The sequence below is a fragment of the Populus euphratica genome, unplaced genomic scaffold, assembly GCF_000495115.2.
Source record: "Populus euphratica unplaced genomic scaffold, PopEup_1.0 scaffold8.1, whole genome shotgun sequence".
NCBI lineage: Eukaryota > Viridiplantae > Streptophyta > Magnoliopsida > Malpighiales > Salicaceae > Populus > Populus euphratica.
In genome coordinates this window covers 2,981,999-2,999,437 of record NW_011499855.1, presented here as the reverse complement: position 1 = coordinate 2,999,437, position 17,439 = coordinate 2,981,999, and the positions used below count along the sequence as shown (strand labels likewise).

Below are 17,439 nucleotides of genomic sequence, written 5' to 3'. Positions count from 1 at the left end.
AGCCCCCCCATCCTCAGCCTCTGTCTAGAATTGCATTTTTAAAACTATGGCCTGCATATAAAACTATAGTTTTAAAAAAAGCATCAAATTTCTGTTTTATTAAAATTTATTTTAAGTATATTAAGTTTCTAAAACCATAGTTTTAAAAGGTTTTACTTTTGATATTTATTTTTGCATTTTAAAAATATTTTAAAAAAAGTTAATTTTTTTTATTTTTTCTTTAAATTAATATTTTTTTAATTATTTTAATACTCTAATATAAAAAATAATTTAAAAACTAAAAAAAAAATTAATATATTTTTAAATTAAAAAATAATTATAATCATACTTTAATCGGATATCATATCTTTAAGAAAAAGGAAACGATTTGTAGACAACTATTGTAATCTGTAGAATTGACAACATGACGTGGAGTGCATATAAAACGGTAAGAAATTCCACGTGAGGGGAGGTGCACTCCACCCTAGTGGGAGGGTAAGATGTGCTCTCCGAATCATAGTTGTACAACTTTAATTAATTCGAAACACTATTTAAGTTACTTGTCATTGGTGAACTCGTAATTTATTAGGTTAATATTTTTTATTAAAATAATATTATTTTATTTTTTAAATAAAAACTATTTAGTATTAGCCCAATTAAAATTTAATTAAATCAATCAAATCACTAAAAATTTAATTAAATTAACCAAGTTTTTATAAATCAATATTTTATTTCATTCAATTAAAAATCACGCTAAAATTAGAGTGAGTCTCAAATTTAGAACCAGTGTATATAAAATAGATTAAAATTAAAAATTATAATCTAATCAATTCAAAGTTTAATCCTAAACTGAAATATTGTTCATCCTTCTTAATTTAAAGAATTCTCTTCTAAGCTTTTTTTTTTCTCATTAAAATTTTAATTCTTTTCCCTTATCATCTCCATTTATTATTTTTTATATGAATTACAGTTTTTTTTAAAAAAATCTTTATTAAACACGTATTACTATATTATATTTTTCTAACCTTATATTTCTTAAATTTATAAATTAAAAAAATATAAACCATGAAATTTGAAAAGATATAAAATGAAAAACATAAAATAAAATATGTCTATACAATATTAAAAATATATTTTTAATATCAATCCATCAAAATAATAAAAAATATATTAAAAAAATATTCAAACAAAATTAAAAAATAAATAAGTCGAGGGCAAAAAGGTCAGAGACAAATGACGTCAGAATCACTCCAATTTGTAACAGTGTCCACTTTTTAAAAGTCTTCCTTCTCATACGCTCCAAAAAGCAGTTTGAAGTACGGTACTATGCTATCGTACATCGAAAGTAAAAAGCTAACCATTTTTTCTCGTGGTAGTGATTGGCTGACAGCAGTTGTCATATACGCGTATATGTATGGTACAAGTACAGTATAGTCCTGGACGACGAAAAAGGAATGCCCTTCTTCTTTTTGAAAAAATAATAATAATTCGAGGCCAATACGGCAACCAAGCGTTGTCGCTTAGACTCCTCCTCGTATTCCTTCTCCCATCCGCATCCTCCTTATCCGCACTTATAATCTATCTCTTATCCGAGATATTTTTCTCTCAGCCCCTTATTTTTCCTTTTTCCCTTTTCCTTTAAAGTCTCGGAGATATTTTTACGTGTATATTATAACGCCTATTAAAGGAGAAGGGGGAGGCACGTCGGTCGGTCTACCAGAAAAGCCTTCTCCCATCCTCATTATAAAAAGCAATTAAGAGAAATCTTAAGAGAAGAAAGACCTCCTCCATTTCTGGCTGCTCTTCAAGAAGAGGAGGAGGAGGAGTAAAGCCAAGAAAACGAAAGGAGGGAAGGTAAAGTCTTTGTAACTGTATCGCAACGATGTATATATATATATATATATCAGTAGCGTGTGAATAAGAAAAAAATCTCTCTCTCTCTGATCTCTTTCTATAGCCGGCCGAGGGTGAATGGCAATGGCGATGACAATGGCAATGTACAAGCCTATTAAAGGGCAAGAGGAGGAAGACAACGGGAATGGAAACAAGTCCTTGGAAAGTAATGATGAAGATGGCGTTGGGGGTGATCATACAATTGTGGATGACAGCAAATCTTTTATCCTCCCCACTCATTCAAAGCAACAACATCATCAACAACGACTGAAACAACAACAACAACAACGTCTTGTTTCTCTTGATGTTTTTCGTGGCCTCACCGTTGCGGTAATGTCCCCCCCATTCACCAACTCATCTTTCTTTTTATTTGTTTTCTGCTCTGGTGTTAAATCTTCTTATGGGAAACTTATTCCATGTTGCTCATGCATCGCAGCTATTGCATCGGGCATTCATCTTGTTCTGCTCTGTTTTCGTTCTGTTTCGGTGGTAGGTTACAAGAGTCATATCGTGTTGATTTTTCTGTCAGGTCAATCAGGCCATTATTTTCACTCTATTGATGACTTCTCGTCCTTAATCTATAACCTAGAGAATAGAACCACCACTAACACATTTTCACACTCATCCCAAAAAGAAAAATTAGAAAAGATTGAGAGATATGTTCAATGCTGATTTAGAAACCATGATGGATGATCCAAATTATCAATCGCCAAGAATTGGTTTTTTTTTTTACTTTTTTCCCTGCATTTAGGTCAATATTCAGTATCCAGATAAGGAAATTGAATTAGCATCACCACATATGCTAGGTTTTGATTATTTATAGTGCGTTATCAAGGACATTTATTTTTCTTTCCAAGATTGATAGGTCGAAACTGGTCCTCAGATGTAACTGTGCGTCTAATAAATAAATGCATACAGCGAAAAAAAGAAGGCAGCATGAACAGATGGTACCAACTATCCATCGTTTATTTTTATTCAGCAATGAAAACGATCTATACTAATTTTATTTGAAGGGGGTAGGTAAGTGGTCAGAGGCATGCATTTTTTATATTCTTACCTCCTGGCTACTGCATCACTACCTGTCCTTCATGGATCATAAACTGATATGTCGTTTGCCAGGTCTTGCCTTCCTTCACATGCCCACTTGTAGGTAGACATTATTGTTAGTATCATGTTCAGCATCAACCACCAAAGTCCCGGTGGAGGACAGCTTGCCTTGCAGTGTACTTTGTACGGTCTGCTTCAACATGCCCGGAATCCTAAGTTATCATACGTGGCAGTAGAAATGACCCACCATCCAGACTGTATCCCACTCCGCTAAATCAGACAACAATTCTTTTCCTTCTCTTCCCCAAACAACCCATCACGCGCAATTCTCAAGATACTAATAACAATCAGTAAAAAAAGGGGAGTCCAAATGGATATTCCGGATCTAATGTAAACAAGATAACAGTGACAACATGCTTTAAGGGCTGTAGCGAAGTGTTACTGATATTCAAAGATCAACCATTGATGTCCGGGATAGTACAGTTCAAAAGGAAAAAGAGAAGAGGCTAAATGGTATGTGTAAATATTAAAATCCTCTCAAAATTTAAAGAAATAAGAAGGAAATGGACACTGGGTTGCACTTGCGTTTAACAAATTAAGTAAAGAAGGTTGGAGTTGGTTTAATTGTAGCAAATCAATGATTTCTGTCCATTTTAGCAAGAAAAAGACCCAAAGTAGACATCGGATCACAACAACTGTTTCATCTCTAATAACATTTTGATATCTATATGTTGTGAATTGAAGGATCATAGTTTTATGACTGATCAATGCAGCTAATGATACTTGTGGATGATGCTGGTGGAGTTCTGCCTGCTATAAATCATTCACCATGGAATGGTCTAACACTAGCAGATGTAGTCATGCCATTTTTCCTATTCATGGTCGGTGTTTCGCTTGGACTCACATACAAGGTATCTGAATAAAATTGGAAATTTATTGTTCTTACGCTAGCTAGCATTCAAGCACTTGAAAATATACCACTCATGCGATGATCATAATAACAAGTGCTGTTGTTTTGATTTCTCTTTTCTCTGTAGCCTAAAAAGTAATGTGGAATTTAGTTGTTCCTAGATATCTAATGATGCCTTCCTGATGCTGCTACATCCGGCATTTCTACTACTACTGATGCTCTTATCCCTAACTCCATATATATTTTGGTTCCTACAGAAATTGCCAAGCAAAGCTGTTGCAACTAGAAAAGCGATCCTCCGGGCACTCAAACTTCTTCTCATAGGTCTTTTTCTTCAAGGTCATCTTCAAGAACCTCAGCTTTTAGATCATCTTTATAGTCGATACTAATATTCTATGCTCAGCCATATTTCATACGAGTACCATTGTACTCGAAAGAAAGAATGCGAGAAAAAGAGGAAAACGAACAAAAAGAAAGAAATGCTGCTAAAATTTTCAATTTATCCGATATTAATGAAACAACATTTTCTGGGAGGTTATTCTGGAAAAGACACCGTCATGTGGTTCTTAAAAATTTGTCATCTCTCCTTTCCAGGTGGCTTTCTTCACGGCTTGAATGATCTAACTTTTGGAGTTGACATGGTACAAATAAGATGGATGGGTATCTTGCAGGTATTCTTTTAACTTTCCTCATCTTTTTTTCAGTCCAGGTGGCTAATTGCTTTTCAAATTGGTAGGAAAAGCTCCTGTAGTCTGTTTTGATCTACTTTCATGAGGATAATCCCTTGTTTACAATTTGATTTATATTTCTTCTAGCCAGTTGACAGATTAACTGACTGTAGTTGCTGACTGTTGAAATCTGTTGCTGCTCCCCCCCCCCCCCCCCCCCCCCACCCCCAGAGAATAGCAATAGGATATTTAATAGGAGCAATGTGTGAGATTTGGCTAAAAGGTGATAATCATGTTGCTTCAGGATTATCCATGCTGAGGAAATATCAGCTTCAATGGTGAGCATTCTTTTCATAGTGTAGTGTTACAAAATCATCTGATTTATCACTTCATTTAACGCTGCAGTAACTCCCAGTAAACCTGTAATGTCATTATGCTTCTTGATTTATAAACGAGCCTATTTGAAGTCTTCCCCTGGTACATTTCTGGCATTTGTGAATTTGAGTTTTTCTCTACAAGCCAGATGAATTGATTCACAGATATGTGACAAGTATTGTGAGATCATACCTGTGTAACTATGTTGTTTGAAAACTCAGTCTTTGCGGGCAGTTTAACTCTTTTTCCTCAAAAACGAAACTTGACACATTGGAATAGAGAGAGGAGGGAGGGGTTGTTAAGAATTAGTAATTTCACATTGCTGCATTTAATAGAAACATCGTTTTTGCTGGCATTTCAATATAACTCACTTCCACTTCACCGGAAGACTATAGTCTTATAAGTTAAATCCATAATTGAAAACATCTACCTTTATTGAAAAGGTTGTTCATCACTTCATTATTACGAGTGGGGTAATTTGCATGTCTTTCAAGCACCTTTTAATTAATAGCCCTTGCCCTTTATTTCTTCATGAGATAAATTTCTGTTGGTGAGAATGCTTTTCCTTTCGTTACTGTCAGTCTTCTTAACTTGTTTGCAAACTCTGTCAGGGGAGTGGTTGTGGTCCTTGTTAGTTTATATCTTTCCTTGTTATATGGGTTGTATGTTCCTGACTGGGAGTATCAGATTCCAGTTGCAGCCTCTTCTTCCTCCCCAAAGATATTTCGGGTGAGCTTCTTATTTCATTTAAAGAAATTTACTTGCAATCTTTGCTAATGCTATAGTAGGAAAATGATATAAGATTGATAGCTCAGTCATTGATATGATTCATTCTCTCTCGAAGGTGAAATGTGGTGTAAGGGGCACCACAGGATCTGCTTGTAATGCTGTTGGAATGATTGATCGCACAGTTTTGGGAATTCAACACCTGTATAGAAAGCCCATTTATGCACGAACGAAGGTAATTTCTATATTGCATCGGTTTTTGTTTCATTATGGTACTTGTTAGAATGCTTCCCTTGTCATTTATGCTTTACTATTCATTTATTATTAATGCTGATGTTAATACTAGTCAATTACCTTCCACAGGCATGCAGTATCAATTCCCCTGACTATGGCCCACTTCCTCCAGAAGCTCCTTCATGGTGCCAGGCCCCTTTTGATCCTGAAGGACTCCTGAGGTTCATTTACATTTCCTTGTGCCTTTCCTAGATGTCATGTTTTATGTGATGTATCAGGAATCAATATAGATTTTAACTTTGTGGGGATTTCATATCCATTAGAAGAAGAATTTCTTAGCATTTGCTTAATTTTTGGGCTCTCAGTGTGATCTTTGCACTTTGTTCTTGTAGTTCAGTAATGGCCATTGTTACCTGCTTGGTTGGTTTGCATTACGGGCACATCATTGTCCATTTCAAGGTGACACAATCTACATGGTCAAAGATCGTACTTCTTTTATGTAAGTTTCCTTTTGTTCAACTAATTTTTTTCGCTCTGCCACTTTCAGGAGCACAAGGATAGAATCCTTCACTGGATGGTCCCTTCTACTTGTTTTGTAGTCTTGGGTCTGGTCCTGGATTTGTCAGGTGAGATTAAGTTTATTTGCAGGTCTTGAAGTTGAATTTCACAGAGGTAGCATGAATGCTTGTACTGACTGGTTCATGATTTCTTCCTTCCTCCAGGAATGCATGTTAACAAGGCTCTTTACACATTCAGTTACATGTGTGTCACTGCGGGTGCTGCCGGCATTGTATTTACTGGAATCTATATGCTGGTAATAACTGGCATTTATGTTCGCTTTTTGGCTAGATTTCTCGTTCATTTTGTTTCTTTTCTTCTCACTTTCCACGATGGAACCAGCAAAGTTTGGTATTGGTTGATACGTGTTAATTGAATGGGCTTTTCCTGCAGGTTGATGTCTGTGGATTCAGGCGCCCAACATTGGTACTAGAATGGATGGGAATGCATGCATTGATGATTTTTATCCTTGCAACCAGCAATGTCTTACCAGTTGTCCTGCAGGGATTTTACTGGAAGCAGCCTGGAAACAACATTGTAATTCCTCCCCCCCTGTTCGTGTAATTTTGTTCCTACAATTGCAATATTGCAACCTGACAAACTTGCTTTATCTGGCAGCTTAGGTTGATTGGAATTGGAAGATGAAAGGATAACAGACTGGATGGTTTACATCTTTACCACACGAGTTTACTTTCCAGTGCATTAATACCCTAAAAACTTCATCACAACATGGTTCATCTTCGGCTAGCTGTTGTAAATACTGATAGAGAATGTCAGCACAAGGTCTTTCTACAATGGGAAGGGGAAAAATGCTCTTCCATCTCTCTCCTCTTATTTTAGGAGCTTTTGTTTACTGATTCATTCAGTTTATTTTTGTTTTTATCTACAATACTTACATATGCAGTATTATATAATGGGAACTTTGAGATCATAAATTCGTTGCTATCATGTTTATAAGACCGAGTCAATATAATTAACTGAAGATCCATGCGTTATTATGGTTGATGTAATTCTGAGGCCAATGAAACCTAATTACTGTTAGTCAAATAGGCCTGCCATTCTGTGGCAGATCAGGAAAAAAAAAATCTTAAAGAGGAGTCAACCTCACTTGCTGGAGAAGTAAACGAGATACAGGATAAATAAACGGTGCATGCGTGTATGATCATGATGCGGTCATACAAAAATAAAAATATTCTTTGAGGGTATGCCTTGACTGATCTGATTAGATTCTTAGTTTATGTTTTAGAGTTTATCAATTTGAGTGTCATAAACTTTAAAATTAGGATTATTAATTTTAGAATTTTGAAAAATTAATTGAGGTATCTGTATGCTAACATGGACAACCAGCTAAGAACCACTATTTGTATTCTCACAATTGTTAAAGATAGCAAAACAAGCAATCCAAGGGTTCCAAACAAAGGAAAAGAAATATATAGATGTGGCAATTGGTGGGATTCACGCATCATTTGTATTTGAAATTTGAAGTGGATGGTGGGGGAAACATGTGAATCAATGGTGGCGTGATAGTTTTGGAGGATGCATAGGAGGAGCGGGAGGAGGAGTTGAAAGGGGAGGGGGAGCCGCAAAAATCATAGCAGGAGAGAGCGATGTAGAGTTATTTGAGTTGTAGTAAGATAATATAGAATATACAGTTTGAGCAATAGTGAGGGCAAAGAGGATGAGAGCAGCAATAACAGACAGAATAGCCCAAGGATTTCTGAAATAGGTGTGAATGAGATTGGCACGCCACGCATTCCAAGGCTTCTTGCAGTATGCATTGACATGCATTTGCACCTCTCGGAGGTTGCTGTTGGGTTCCAACGCAATGTCCTTAGAGAGAGAGTTGAACAGTTTAGCGACAGCTTTGTCACTTCCAATAGCGTTCTGGATAACTCCTCTCGAGTTTAGGAGGGCAACGTCCCTCTCACTGTCAATGATACTGTCCATGAAGAAGACATAAGATGTTACCTCATTGCTTGCACCAACATGGAAGCGCTCAAAGGCCATCAGATTCAGAAAGGTTGCCTCGGTAGTATCATCTACCTCAATGACAGGAAGCTCTAAGACCCCACGATGGAATAAGATTTCTTTCAGGCTCTTGATTTTACTTTTCTTGAATTGGATTCCGGCTTCATTAATCTCTGTCGCTGATCGTATAATATCATTTTCATCCCCATGAAGTCCTCCCTTTACTCGGGGGCGACGCCTTTTCTTGATGGGATCTCCCTGAAGAAGGCTCTTCCTATACAAATCCAATACATGCAAGCATTTATCCAGACTTGAGACCGATGCATTGGGATGGAAGAAATTGTGTATGAGCTCGTTGACCGACTCTTCATCCTGTACGAAGGTAGAATTTTTCGTACTGAAAAATTGTAGAAGGGACAAATACAAAATCAAGCAAAAGATCGATGTACCTTTGCTCCGTCGCTTTCAACAGCAACCAACCTGTAAAGAACGAGCATTGGCAGTTGATTTTCAAGCAACAACATGTCACGCCGGATATGTGGTATCATGTAGAGCCACCCGTGGCGGCTAAAAATTGGATCATCGGCAGAATACTCCAACGAATTATGCATAGCAAGGCGTATGATTTCCAGCATGAAACAACCGTCAAGAATCATCAGTTGCAGAAATTTGCTCGTATCATTTTTCCATGATTCACCAAGCATATCATATGAGTCTTTTAAAACCTGCATTTCTTCATTTAAAGATTCAACGACCGACTGTAGAGGTATTCCTGTTTTATTTAGAAAATACCCTAGTGCTCGTTGCTTGTGTTCCTCCATTGGCTTCAGATGAATGTCATCATGATGGTAAGGACCGAAGGAGACTGTCTGGGGCATGTAAGCTGTCTTGTTATGGGCTGTAACAGAGGCGGGTATTCTGTAGATTGAAAGTTTGTTCCAGAGCACGTTCTTCATTGAAGTATTTGCCATGTTCTGAAGTTTTTCTGCAACAACTTTTATAAGCACCTGCTTTTCCTCTTCCATTGCTTCCAACTGCTCAATAGTTTTTTAACTCAGACGAAAGAAGTCGTGCAAGGTGCTCTCATTTCCTTCCTCTTATATACATTTCCAAGATGTAAAAATAATATCTCAACCATCCAGTTTTCTGTGTGTAAATATTTACACATATACCTGTCTAATTCATTGCTTCGCAGGCAAGATAATGATTGGCTATGTTGCTTCGAATGGTTTCTAATGGCTTTGCGACACGAAAAAAGGTAGCATGATTTGGTTCGTTCCTTTGATTGGATAAAGGCGTACTTGAAGTGAAGAGGCACGATTCCGACTCCCCCCGTGAAACAGCCCTTACGAATAGTGAAAATTGCTATAGCCTCGTGCTTTCTACCTTCATACTGCAAAACATTCCTTTCTTCCAATATGTCCCAACAGGTGAATGCTGCAGTAATAAACAACACTCTAAGCTGTTGTAGATACTTTCCCCTCCTTCAAGGGCTCTTTTATATCTGTTGGATTAAAGATGCACAAAAAAGAAGAAGGAAAGAATAAAAACAAAATGAAGCAAGACAGTATTCACTGTATCATCATAGATTCTCCGTATCATGTGAGGCCGAGTAGCTGTGCAGAATCCAGGAAAAAACGTGAAGGATTTTGTGCAAATTCAAGGAACTGTGAGAAATAACAAATTTGTACAAATCACTACTCCCCCTATCATTTGGTTATAGAGGGAAATTAACAGTTACATAAATTTGGGAGGATTAATTGTTTGGTCGCTTCACAAACACATGCCAGACTTTTCATCCAAATGATTCAAGATTTTGTGTGATTCACACGGGCAATAGTAGGAAGGATACTGGCCGATGCTCCATGTCACTGCCACAGTAAGAAAAAAATTTGCCGCCTGCTACAATTTTTTTTTTTTTTTTATGCTTCTCCTGTTTGTCATCCTTGCTACTTTCAAAAACAGAAATGCCCGAAACTTTTTATTAGACCGATATGATGGTTTAAAATGGCTGATATTTTTACAGAGATTTCAGAAGTTGTTTTTCCCATGGCATACATTACATTGCTATGTAGAAAATCATATCTCTAAATATTGAAAATCTCACTTAGCTTCTAGTTTTGACAATTTTGTTATTTTAGGATTTCATGCATTGTTTTGAATTTTATAATTGTTTTCTTATTATTTTGAATTTTTAATTTTCTAGTTAAGATAGAATTTCTAACATATTTAAGATTTTATAAATCTCATAACAAAACATATTTTATCAGCATTGCTTTTAGAGAAAATAAACATGTATTTGGGGTTTATATTTATAATTCTTTTCACTTATTAAACATGTGATTTGTGTTTATTGTTGTTTTTAACTTCTGATTATATTACTATTTCTATAGCAATAACTCACTTATCGCTTGCTTAGTCTAGAATCTGGCCACTATTATAATAGCTAAAAAATTAAGATTTTGACTCTAAAATTTTATTTTTCAAATTTATTTTTATTTAAAACATCATAAAAATCTTTAAACCACAAAAAATAATCCCAAAACACTCCTAAAAAATAAAGATTAAATAAATCTAAAAATCCAAATCAAATCTAATTTTTTAATCCTATTATTTTAGAAGAAAAAATCACCTCCAATAAATTTTTACCGAAAAAAAAAACTTGTTGATATTAAGATCTTTTTATTTAGTGGTTTTATTTAGTGGTTGAGCTGTTGACTAATCGATAATTTTTTCTTTTATTATTATTATTTGACAAGTCTCTCTAATTTGAGAATTGAAAAATGAATAAAATATAATTGTGGAGTAAAAATAAAGAAGATTAAAGGATTTGATGAAAAAAAAAGGAGGAAAAAAGAAGGCTTCACTGTTCATAACGAATGCCATATGTTTTAGCAGTTACTTAACAGGTAACATATTTTTATCTTACTCAGAGAAACATGACTGGCACAATAGTAAATGACACTACATGAAATTGTAGTGAAAAACATTACATGAAATTGCAGTAGCTAATTAAACTAAGCGAGAGTTCGTAGGAGGAATAAGAGGAGGTGGGGAGGAAACAGTTGAAGATCCGTTACTGTTTTTGAAATCTAATATAGCATATACAGTCTGAACAATTGTGAGCGCGAAAAGGATGAGTGCAGCAACAAGGGATAGGATCGCCCATGGATTTCTGAAATAGGTTTGGATAAGGTTGGCACGCCAGGCATTCCAAGGCTTCCTGCAGTAGGCATTGACCTGCCTTTGCACCAATTCTAGGCTGCTGTCTGGGTCCAGCGTAATGTCCCTGGAAAGAGAGTTGAACAGTTTAGCAACAGCTTTATCACTTCCGATGGCGTTCTGGATGATCCCTCTTGAGTTTAGGAGAGAAACATCCCTCTCATTGTCAATGATGTTGTCCATGAAGAAGACATAAGAAGTAACCTCGTTTCCTGCACCAACATGGAAGCGTTCGAAGGCCATCAAATTCAAAAAGAGTGCCTCAGTTACATCGTCCACCACGACGACAGGAAGCTCAAGGACCCCATGGTGGAACGAAATGTCTTTTAGGCTTTTAGTTTTACTTTTCTTGAACCGGATTCCAGCTTCATTGATCTCTGCTGCAGACCGAACAATATCATTGACATCTTTATGTAATCCGCCCATTACTCTGGGTTGATGCCTTCTCCGGTCGGGGTCATTCCGCCGAATCAGGCTCTTCCTATATAAATCCAGCACATGCAAGCATTTACCCAACTTTGAGACACTTGCATCGGGATCATTACAGAAAGCGAGTACGAGCTTGTTGACAGACTCTTCATCCTGCATAAAAGTAAAAGTAAAACTTTTCATGGCGAACTATATGAACAAGATTTCAAAAGGATGACAATGCAATTAAATTTAAATAGGATGTACCTTTGTCCCATTACTTTCAACAGCAACAAGCTTGTACAGAACAAGCATTGGTAATTGATTTTCAACAATCAACATGTCACGCTTGATAAATGGCACCGTATAGACCCTCCCATGGCTGCTAAAAATTGGATCATTGTGAGCAGCATAGTCATTGGACAGTTGAATAGCGAGGCGCATAATTTCCACCATGAAACAGCCATCAAGAATCATCAATTGCAAGAACTTGCTCGTATCATCTTTCCATGATTTATCAAGTTGATCATACGAATCCTTTAAATCCTGCACCACTTCATTTAAGGATTGGAGAAACAGCTCTAGAGATTTTCCTGATCTCTCTAGAAAATAATGAAGAGCTCGGTGTTTGTGCTCTTCCATTCGCTTTAGCTCATCGTCATAGTAATGGTAAGGCCCAAAGGATACTGTCTGGGGCCTATACGCTGCTTTGTTAAGAGCTGTGACAGATGCAGGTACTTTGTAGATTGATCGCTTGTTCCATAGGATGTTCTGCATCGAAGTATCCAACTTATTCTGTAGTTCTTTTGAAACATCAATCAGCAATTGCACTTCCGCCATTTCTTCAAGTTGCTAAACAGTTTTCTTCACAGTGATTAAAAGAAAGAGTGCAAGACGTGCTTCATTTCTCGTGCCTTGTATCTATTTAAAAGAAGGAAGCAAGACTATTCTTTCAAGAATCCAAGTTTACTTTATGTCTTCATTGCTTCCAAGACAAGAAAATTGATATTTAGGATATGTCATTTGTAGCACAGTTGCAATGAATTGCCTAGAATGGCTTTGCACAGCACAAAAAGAAGACAGAAATTTGCTTTCCATTTAGTTAATGGTCTTCTCAAATCCAAAGAGCTAGGATTTCCACAGATGACTTGTTCAAGGTTGCTGATGAAGGGTACTGATAAAGTCTTTATTGAAAATCGTGAAAGTTGGATCGCTAAACAATCCAGAGGAAGATGTTATCAGTACAGTTCCTCTTCCAAGGGAGAATATATCTTTTGACCGTGCAAGAAACTATAATCAAGAAAGCAATGAGGAGAGAGAATCACAGCGAGCTCCCTGCAAGAGAATATTTGGCATTGTGGCTGTCATCAGTACATTTCTAAAGCATCCGAGTGTAGTTTATTTTCTTTGTTGCGTCCCAGACAAGAAAATTGATTCTCAGTATTCAAAAGACGCAACGAATTACCTCGTATGGATTTGCACAAGAAAGAACTGCTAAAATTTACTATTAATGATGCCGTCGAAATAGACTGGTAACAGCTGCTAAAGCACCTCGACTTGAAAAGAGATGCCATCAAAAACAAAAGGCTAAAACGTGCGGGGTATCAATGGACTGTAATGGTAAGATGATAACTTTACTATTAAAAATTCTTTCATATTGTTTTTTTTTTTAAGAGATAAAATGGTATTTTCATTTGATGCTTATCATTTGAGAGTTGCCTGGGGGTGTCCTTTTCTTTTCACCATTCTTTTGCACAGTAGAAGGACTTGGCTATTTTTAACATAAAATATTATTTAATTCTTGTCAACGGTTTTTTCAGATATTTCATTTTTTTAATATTCAGTAAAATTATATATTTGACCTTGAATTCAAGATATTAGTCCATTTACATAGGCGTGTTGATGTTTTTTTATATAAAGTTTTTTTATTTATTTTTTATAATTGCTGGTTTGGTTAAGAGTGATAATATAATTTATTATTTAATTATTATATTTAAAATTAAAAAGAATGCTAGTGTATAGGAGGCACTATGCATTTTGTGCAGTATCACTTCTTAATGGTTGAGAATATGTTTTTGCCATCTTATTTTGTTATTAATCGTGTTCTTTTTCTTAACGGATGACGCATGTCTTTTAAAAGTAGCTGATTTATCTTTGGTGACCCCTTTTTTTTTTTCCATTTAGTTTTCTCTTCCACCACCAAAAAACTAAATCGAGCCCTTATTCTTGTAAATGTTTTAGAATTCATCATTTTAGTTTTGATTTTTGATTTTAGTTATTTTTTTTGTTAAAGTTTTATTTATTTTCAATTTAATCCTTCAATTCTAATTTGTATATATAATATTTTTCAATTAGGTCCTTTTTACTTTTGATTTTTGACTTTTTTCCTTTGATTTTTTTATCAAAGTTTTTATAGTTTTCAATGTTATCTTTCAAATCAAGTCTATGATTTTTTTTCAATAATAATAATATTAATTTCAGTTTGGTCCTTCTTCTTTTGATTTTTTACTTGTTTTCTTCTTTTTTTTGTCAAAGTTTTTATGGTTTTTAATTTTATTTTTCCAAACAAATTTATGGTTTTTGTTATAATAATAATAATACTTGCAATTGTAATAATAATAATAATAATAATAATAGTGAAATCAATAGGACATAAAAAATTATTGATTTTGTTATTAAATTCAGGTCAATGATTTGATTTTAAAGCCTCTTAATCTGACTTTTTACTTAATGCAAGTTTAAAATTAAACTATGTAAAAGTTGCTCTGACATGTCTCAATTAACTTGGTGAGTGTGGAACCAACCTGAACTTTAAAATGCGATTTGTATTAAAAAAACTAATTTAATATGATATTTTTTTTTAATATTTAAATATCGACATATTTGATCAACCTAAATAAAGAGTCAAACTAAAATAAATCATGAATAAATAAAATGAGGAGAAAAAAAAGATGAAAATGGAAGGGGAAAAAAACAAGGAAATGGAAAGGAAATAAAAAAAAAGGGTAAATAAAACATTTGATTAACTTAGCTATACAATGAATTAAAATAAATTATGAAGAAAAATTCAAAATCAAGAAAAAATTAAAAGAAAAAATAATGAAAATAAAATAAAATGACAGGGAAAAGGAAATGAAAAGGAAAGGGAAGAAGCGGGGGGCAAAGAAAAAAAGTTTCATATGAATAGTGGGGTAGGCGAGGTAATACACCAGATTTTTTTTGAAAAATAAAATTAAAAAAAATGAAAAAACAGAGTAAAAAAGATTAAAAAAAAAAAACAACGTGTTTCATTCTTCATATAAATAGTGTAGCAAGTGAGAGGCGGCAAGCCAGTGAAATAAAAAGGCCACAAGTAGGCATTACCTAATACACATCTAAAGCATTTGGAAAAGTTTAAGGTGCTTCACTGTTCACCACCGAAGCACCTCCCTATTTTTTATTTCTCTTTCACTTACTGTTAAACTATATAATATATTGTTAATGTGTATTTATATCAAAATAAATGTAGCAGTAAGGATGTGCTGGTTTCTAGAGATCCAGGCATCAAAATTAACAGAGAAAACGCCATAGTTATTAAGGATTTATTTGGTATTATAATAATAATTACTTTTTAAAATGTATATTGTTTTATTAAAATAATATTAATGTTTTATTTTTAAAAAATTTATTCTTAATATCAACATATCAAAATAATCTAAAAATATAAAATATTAATTTGAAATACAGAAAAAATTAAAAAATTATTTTTAAAACACAAAAACAAAGCTGCTTTAATTAATCAGATCATACACATATATAGTAATTATAATGAATTACAGGACAAAGAGACAGCAACTATAAATACTCTGTATAGAGTTCAAATTATCTGGGATGAATATGAAAGAGTTGGTCATGAATAATTTTTCATGAACGATGGCAATACAAGATATGAATTCGTAGTGGTAAAACAAAGTAAATTATCATCACAAACATCAAGATTCATTTTTGTTGTCTGTTCAATAGGTAAATATAAGGATACTGATGAACTTTCCACTGATAAATTACAAGGTTTTTTCTTTGGTTAATTTATGAGCAAAAGATGAAACGGATGAGGAGGAGCAACAGGTTACTGGTGAAGGTTCATATAGTCCCATGACCCTTCTTTGTTGAAAATCGTGAAGGAAAGAAACAACGACACCTAATAAACTTTATCTAATTTGCACAGAGCCCATGTCGACACCATTTCCTAGACCAGCAAACAATCATGTCTAATAAATCACTAAGCAGAAATGCATCATCTGGCCTAGCAAACACTCGCAGCAGCAGAAACAGCAACAATTCAGATATTCCGACGGGACCGAAAATGCAAATTCATTAGAAGAAGAGTCACAAGTAATCAAAATCATTGCAACAATAAAACTCCACATTCATTCATTTCGGACAAAATAAGCTAATCACGAACAAAACTCTTGAAAACAGCGAAATCATGAGTAAGAAATCAATAACCACCCTTGAGATCATTGACCACATCATAAGGAATAGGAGTGAAAGTCTCAAGAGTAGCACCCTCCACCATAAATCCGGGCTTCGGTCCTTGAGGCTGTCTCTTAGTGCTAATCTTTTCACCACGAGCTTTGGCCGCCGCCTTCAACTCATCATTCTTCTTCTTCCTCAACTTGAACTCCTCCCTGCACCTCGACGGCTGCACATGCTCCACCCTAACATGAATTCTCTTCCCAATAATCCTATTCCCAACCTACAGCAATTTTCCATATAGTTTTCCAAAATCATAAATTAAAAATGAAAAAAATCCACCCACACACACACACACATATATAAAGAAGTTAATTAGATAGATAGATAGATCTCGACCTGCTTGTTGATGACGACACCAATAGCGCGCTTGGTTACATTCCAGACGCGACCTGTGCGGCCATGGTAGAACTTGTGGGGCATGCCTTTGTGGACAGCGCCATTTACCTTAATGTCGACATAGTCGCCTACCTTGTACGTTCTGAGGTATGTGGTGAGAGGGATGTAACCCTTCTTCCTGAAGGGACGAGCGAAGAGGTCTCTGGTCCTTGATCGCAAACCATGTCCAGCTGGCATTCTCGCTTACTCTTTCTGCCGCTGCTTCCGCCGCCGTTGCCGCTGCACAGGGAGAGAAGATAGACACTAAACATTTTTTCCGGTTTTATATGGTAGCCCTTCTTCTCAAACCCTGATTAGCATCTAGGGTTGGCCTGTTGTGGTTTTCTAATGGGCCTATTAAAAATCTGGATTATGATAGTCCATTTCTTCCGGCCCGATCATTATTTCACGAATCACAATTTAATCCTGGTTTCGAAGAACTTGTAAATGTGGGCTATCGAAGCCCACTGACAAAGTGAAGACCACCGAGAAATTTCAAATGGCTTTTCAGCTTTGTTTAAACTGTAAAATATTTTTTTCGGATTTCTATGCCCATGATGT

At 35.2% G+C, this 17,439-nt stretch overlaps 4 protein-coding genes across 4 annotated transcripts; 1 reads left to right on the top strand and 3 right to left on the bottom strand.

The window, feature by feature from the left end:
• Positions 1-1,624: 1,624 nt before the first annotated feature.
• Positions 1,625-7,335, top strand: LOC105123131 (heparan-alpha-glucosaminide N-acetyltransferase-like). The gene is made up of 14 exons (XM_011022630.1): positions 1,625-1,833; positions 1,937-2,202; positions 3,693-3,830; positions 4,087-4,168; positions 4,424-4,500; positions 4,729-4,835; positions 5,484-5,601; positions 5,717-5,833; positions 5,962-6,053; positions 6,225-6,291; positions 6,380-6,458; positions 6,555-6,646; positions 6,784-6,927; positions 7,009-7,335. The coding sequence occupies exons 2-14, from the start codon at positions 1,951-1,953 to the stop codon at positions 7,033-7,035; spliced, it is 1,392 nt and encodes a 463-aa protein (XP_011020932.1). The 5' UTR covers positions 1,625-1,833; positions 1,937-1,950; the 3' UTR covers positions 7,036-7,335.
• Positions 7,273-9,538, bottom strand: LOC105123132 (UPF0481 protein At3g47200-like). The gene is made up of 2 exons (XM_011022631.1): positions 8,808-9,538; positions 7,273-8,730 (listed from the first exon to the last, which is right to left on the bottom strand). Exons 1-2 carry the CDS (start codon positions 9,381-9,383, stop codon positions 7,900-7,902), a joined length of 1,407 nt encoding a protein of 468 aa, XP_011020933.1. The 5' UTR covers positions 9,384-9,538; the 3' UTR covers positions 7,273-7,899.
• A 1,713-nt stretch (positions 9,539-11,251) lies between these two features.
• Positions 11,252-13,162, bottom strand: LOC105123130 (UPF0481 protein At3g47200-like). The gene is made up of 2 exons (XM_011022629.1): positions 12,256-13,162; positions 11,252-12,162 (listed from the first exon to the last, which is right to left on the bottom strand). Exons 1-2 carry the CDS (start codon positions 12,826-12,828, stop codon positions 11,371-11,373), a joined length of 1,365 nt encoding a protein of 454 aa, XP_011020931.1. The 5' UTR covers positions 12,829-13,162; the 3' UTR covers positions 11,252-11,370.
• Positions 13,163-16,311: 3,149 nt separating this feature from the next.
• LOC105123129 (60S ribosomal protein L21-1) lies at positions 16,312-17,169 on the bottom strand. Its single transcript, XM_011022628.1, has 2 exons — positions 16,840-17,169; positions 16,312-16,723 (listed from the first exon to the last, which is right to left on the bottom strand). The coding sequence occupies exons 1-2, from the start codon at positions 17,074-17,076 to the stop codon at positions 16,466-16,468; spliced, it is 495 nt and encodes a 164-aa protein (XP_011020930.1). The 5' UTR covers positions 17,077-17,169; the 3' UTR covers positions 16,312-16,465.
• Between the last annotated feature and the right edge of the window lie 270 nt (positions 17,170-17,439).

Coding starts and splice junctions, on each gene's coding strand:
- LOC105123131 (XM_011022630.1), top strand. CDS start 1,951: ATGGCAATGGCGATGACAATGGCAATGTACAAGCCTATTAAAGGGCAA. Junction 5,834..5,961: donor CCATTTATGCACGAACGAAG/GTAATTTCTATA, acceptor TACCTTCCACAG/GCATGCAGTATCAATTCCCC. Junction 6,292..6,379: donor ACATCATTGTCCATTTCAAG/GTGACACAATCT, acceptor TGCCACTTTCAG/GAGCACAAGGATAGAATCCT.
- LOC105123132 (XM_011022631.1), bottom strand. CDS start 9,383: ATGGAAGAGGAAAAGCAGGTGCTTATAAAAGTTGTTGCAGAAAAACTT. Junction 8,731..8,807: donor TTGAAAGCGACGGAGCAAAG/GTACATCGATCT, acceptor ACCTTCGTACAG/GATGAAGAGTCGGTCAACGA.
- LOC105123130 (XM_011022629.1), bottom strand. CDS start 12,828: ATGGCGGAAGTGCAATTGCTGATTGATGTTTCAAAAGAACTACAGAAT. Junction 12,163..12,255: donor TTGAAAGTAATGGGACAAAG/GTACATCCTATT, acceptor ACTTTTATGCAG/GATGAAGAGTCTGTCAACAA.
- LOC105123129 (XM_011022628.1), bottom strand. CDS start 17,076: ATGCCAGCTGGACATGGTTTGCGATCAAGGACCAGAGACCTCTTCGCT. Junction 16,724..16,839: donor GTGTCGTCATCAACAAGCAG/GTCGAGATCTAT, acceptor AAATTGCTGTAG/GTTGGGAATAGGATTATTGG.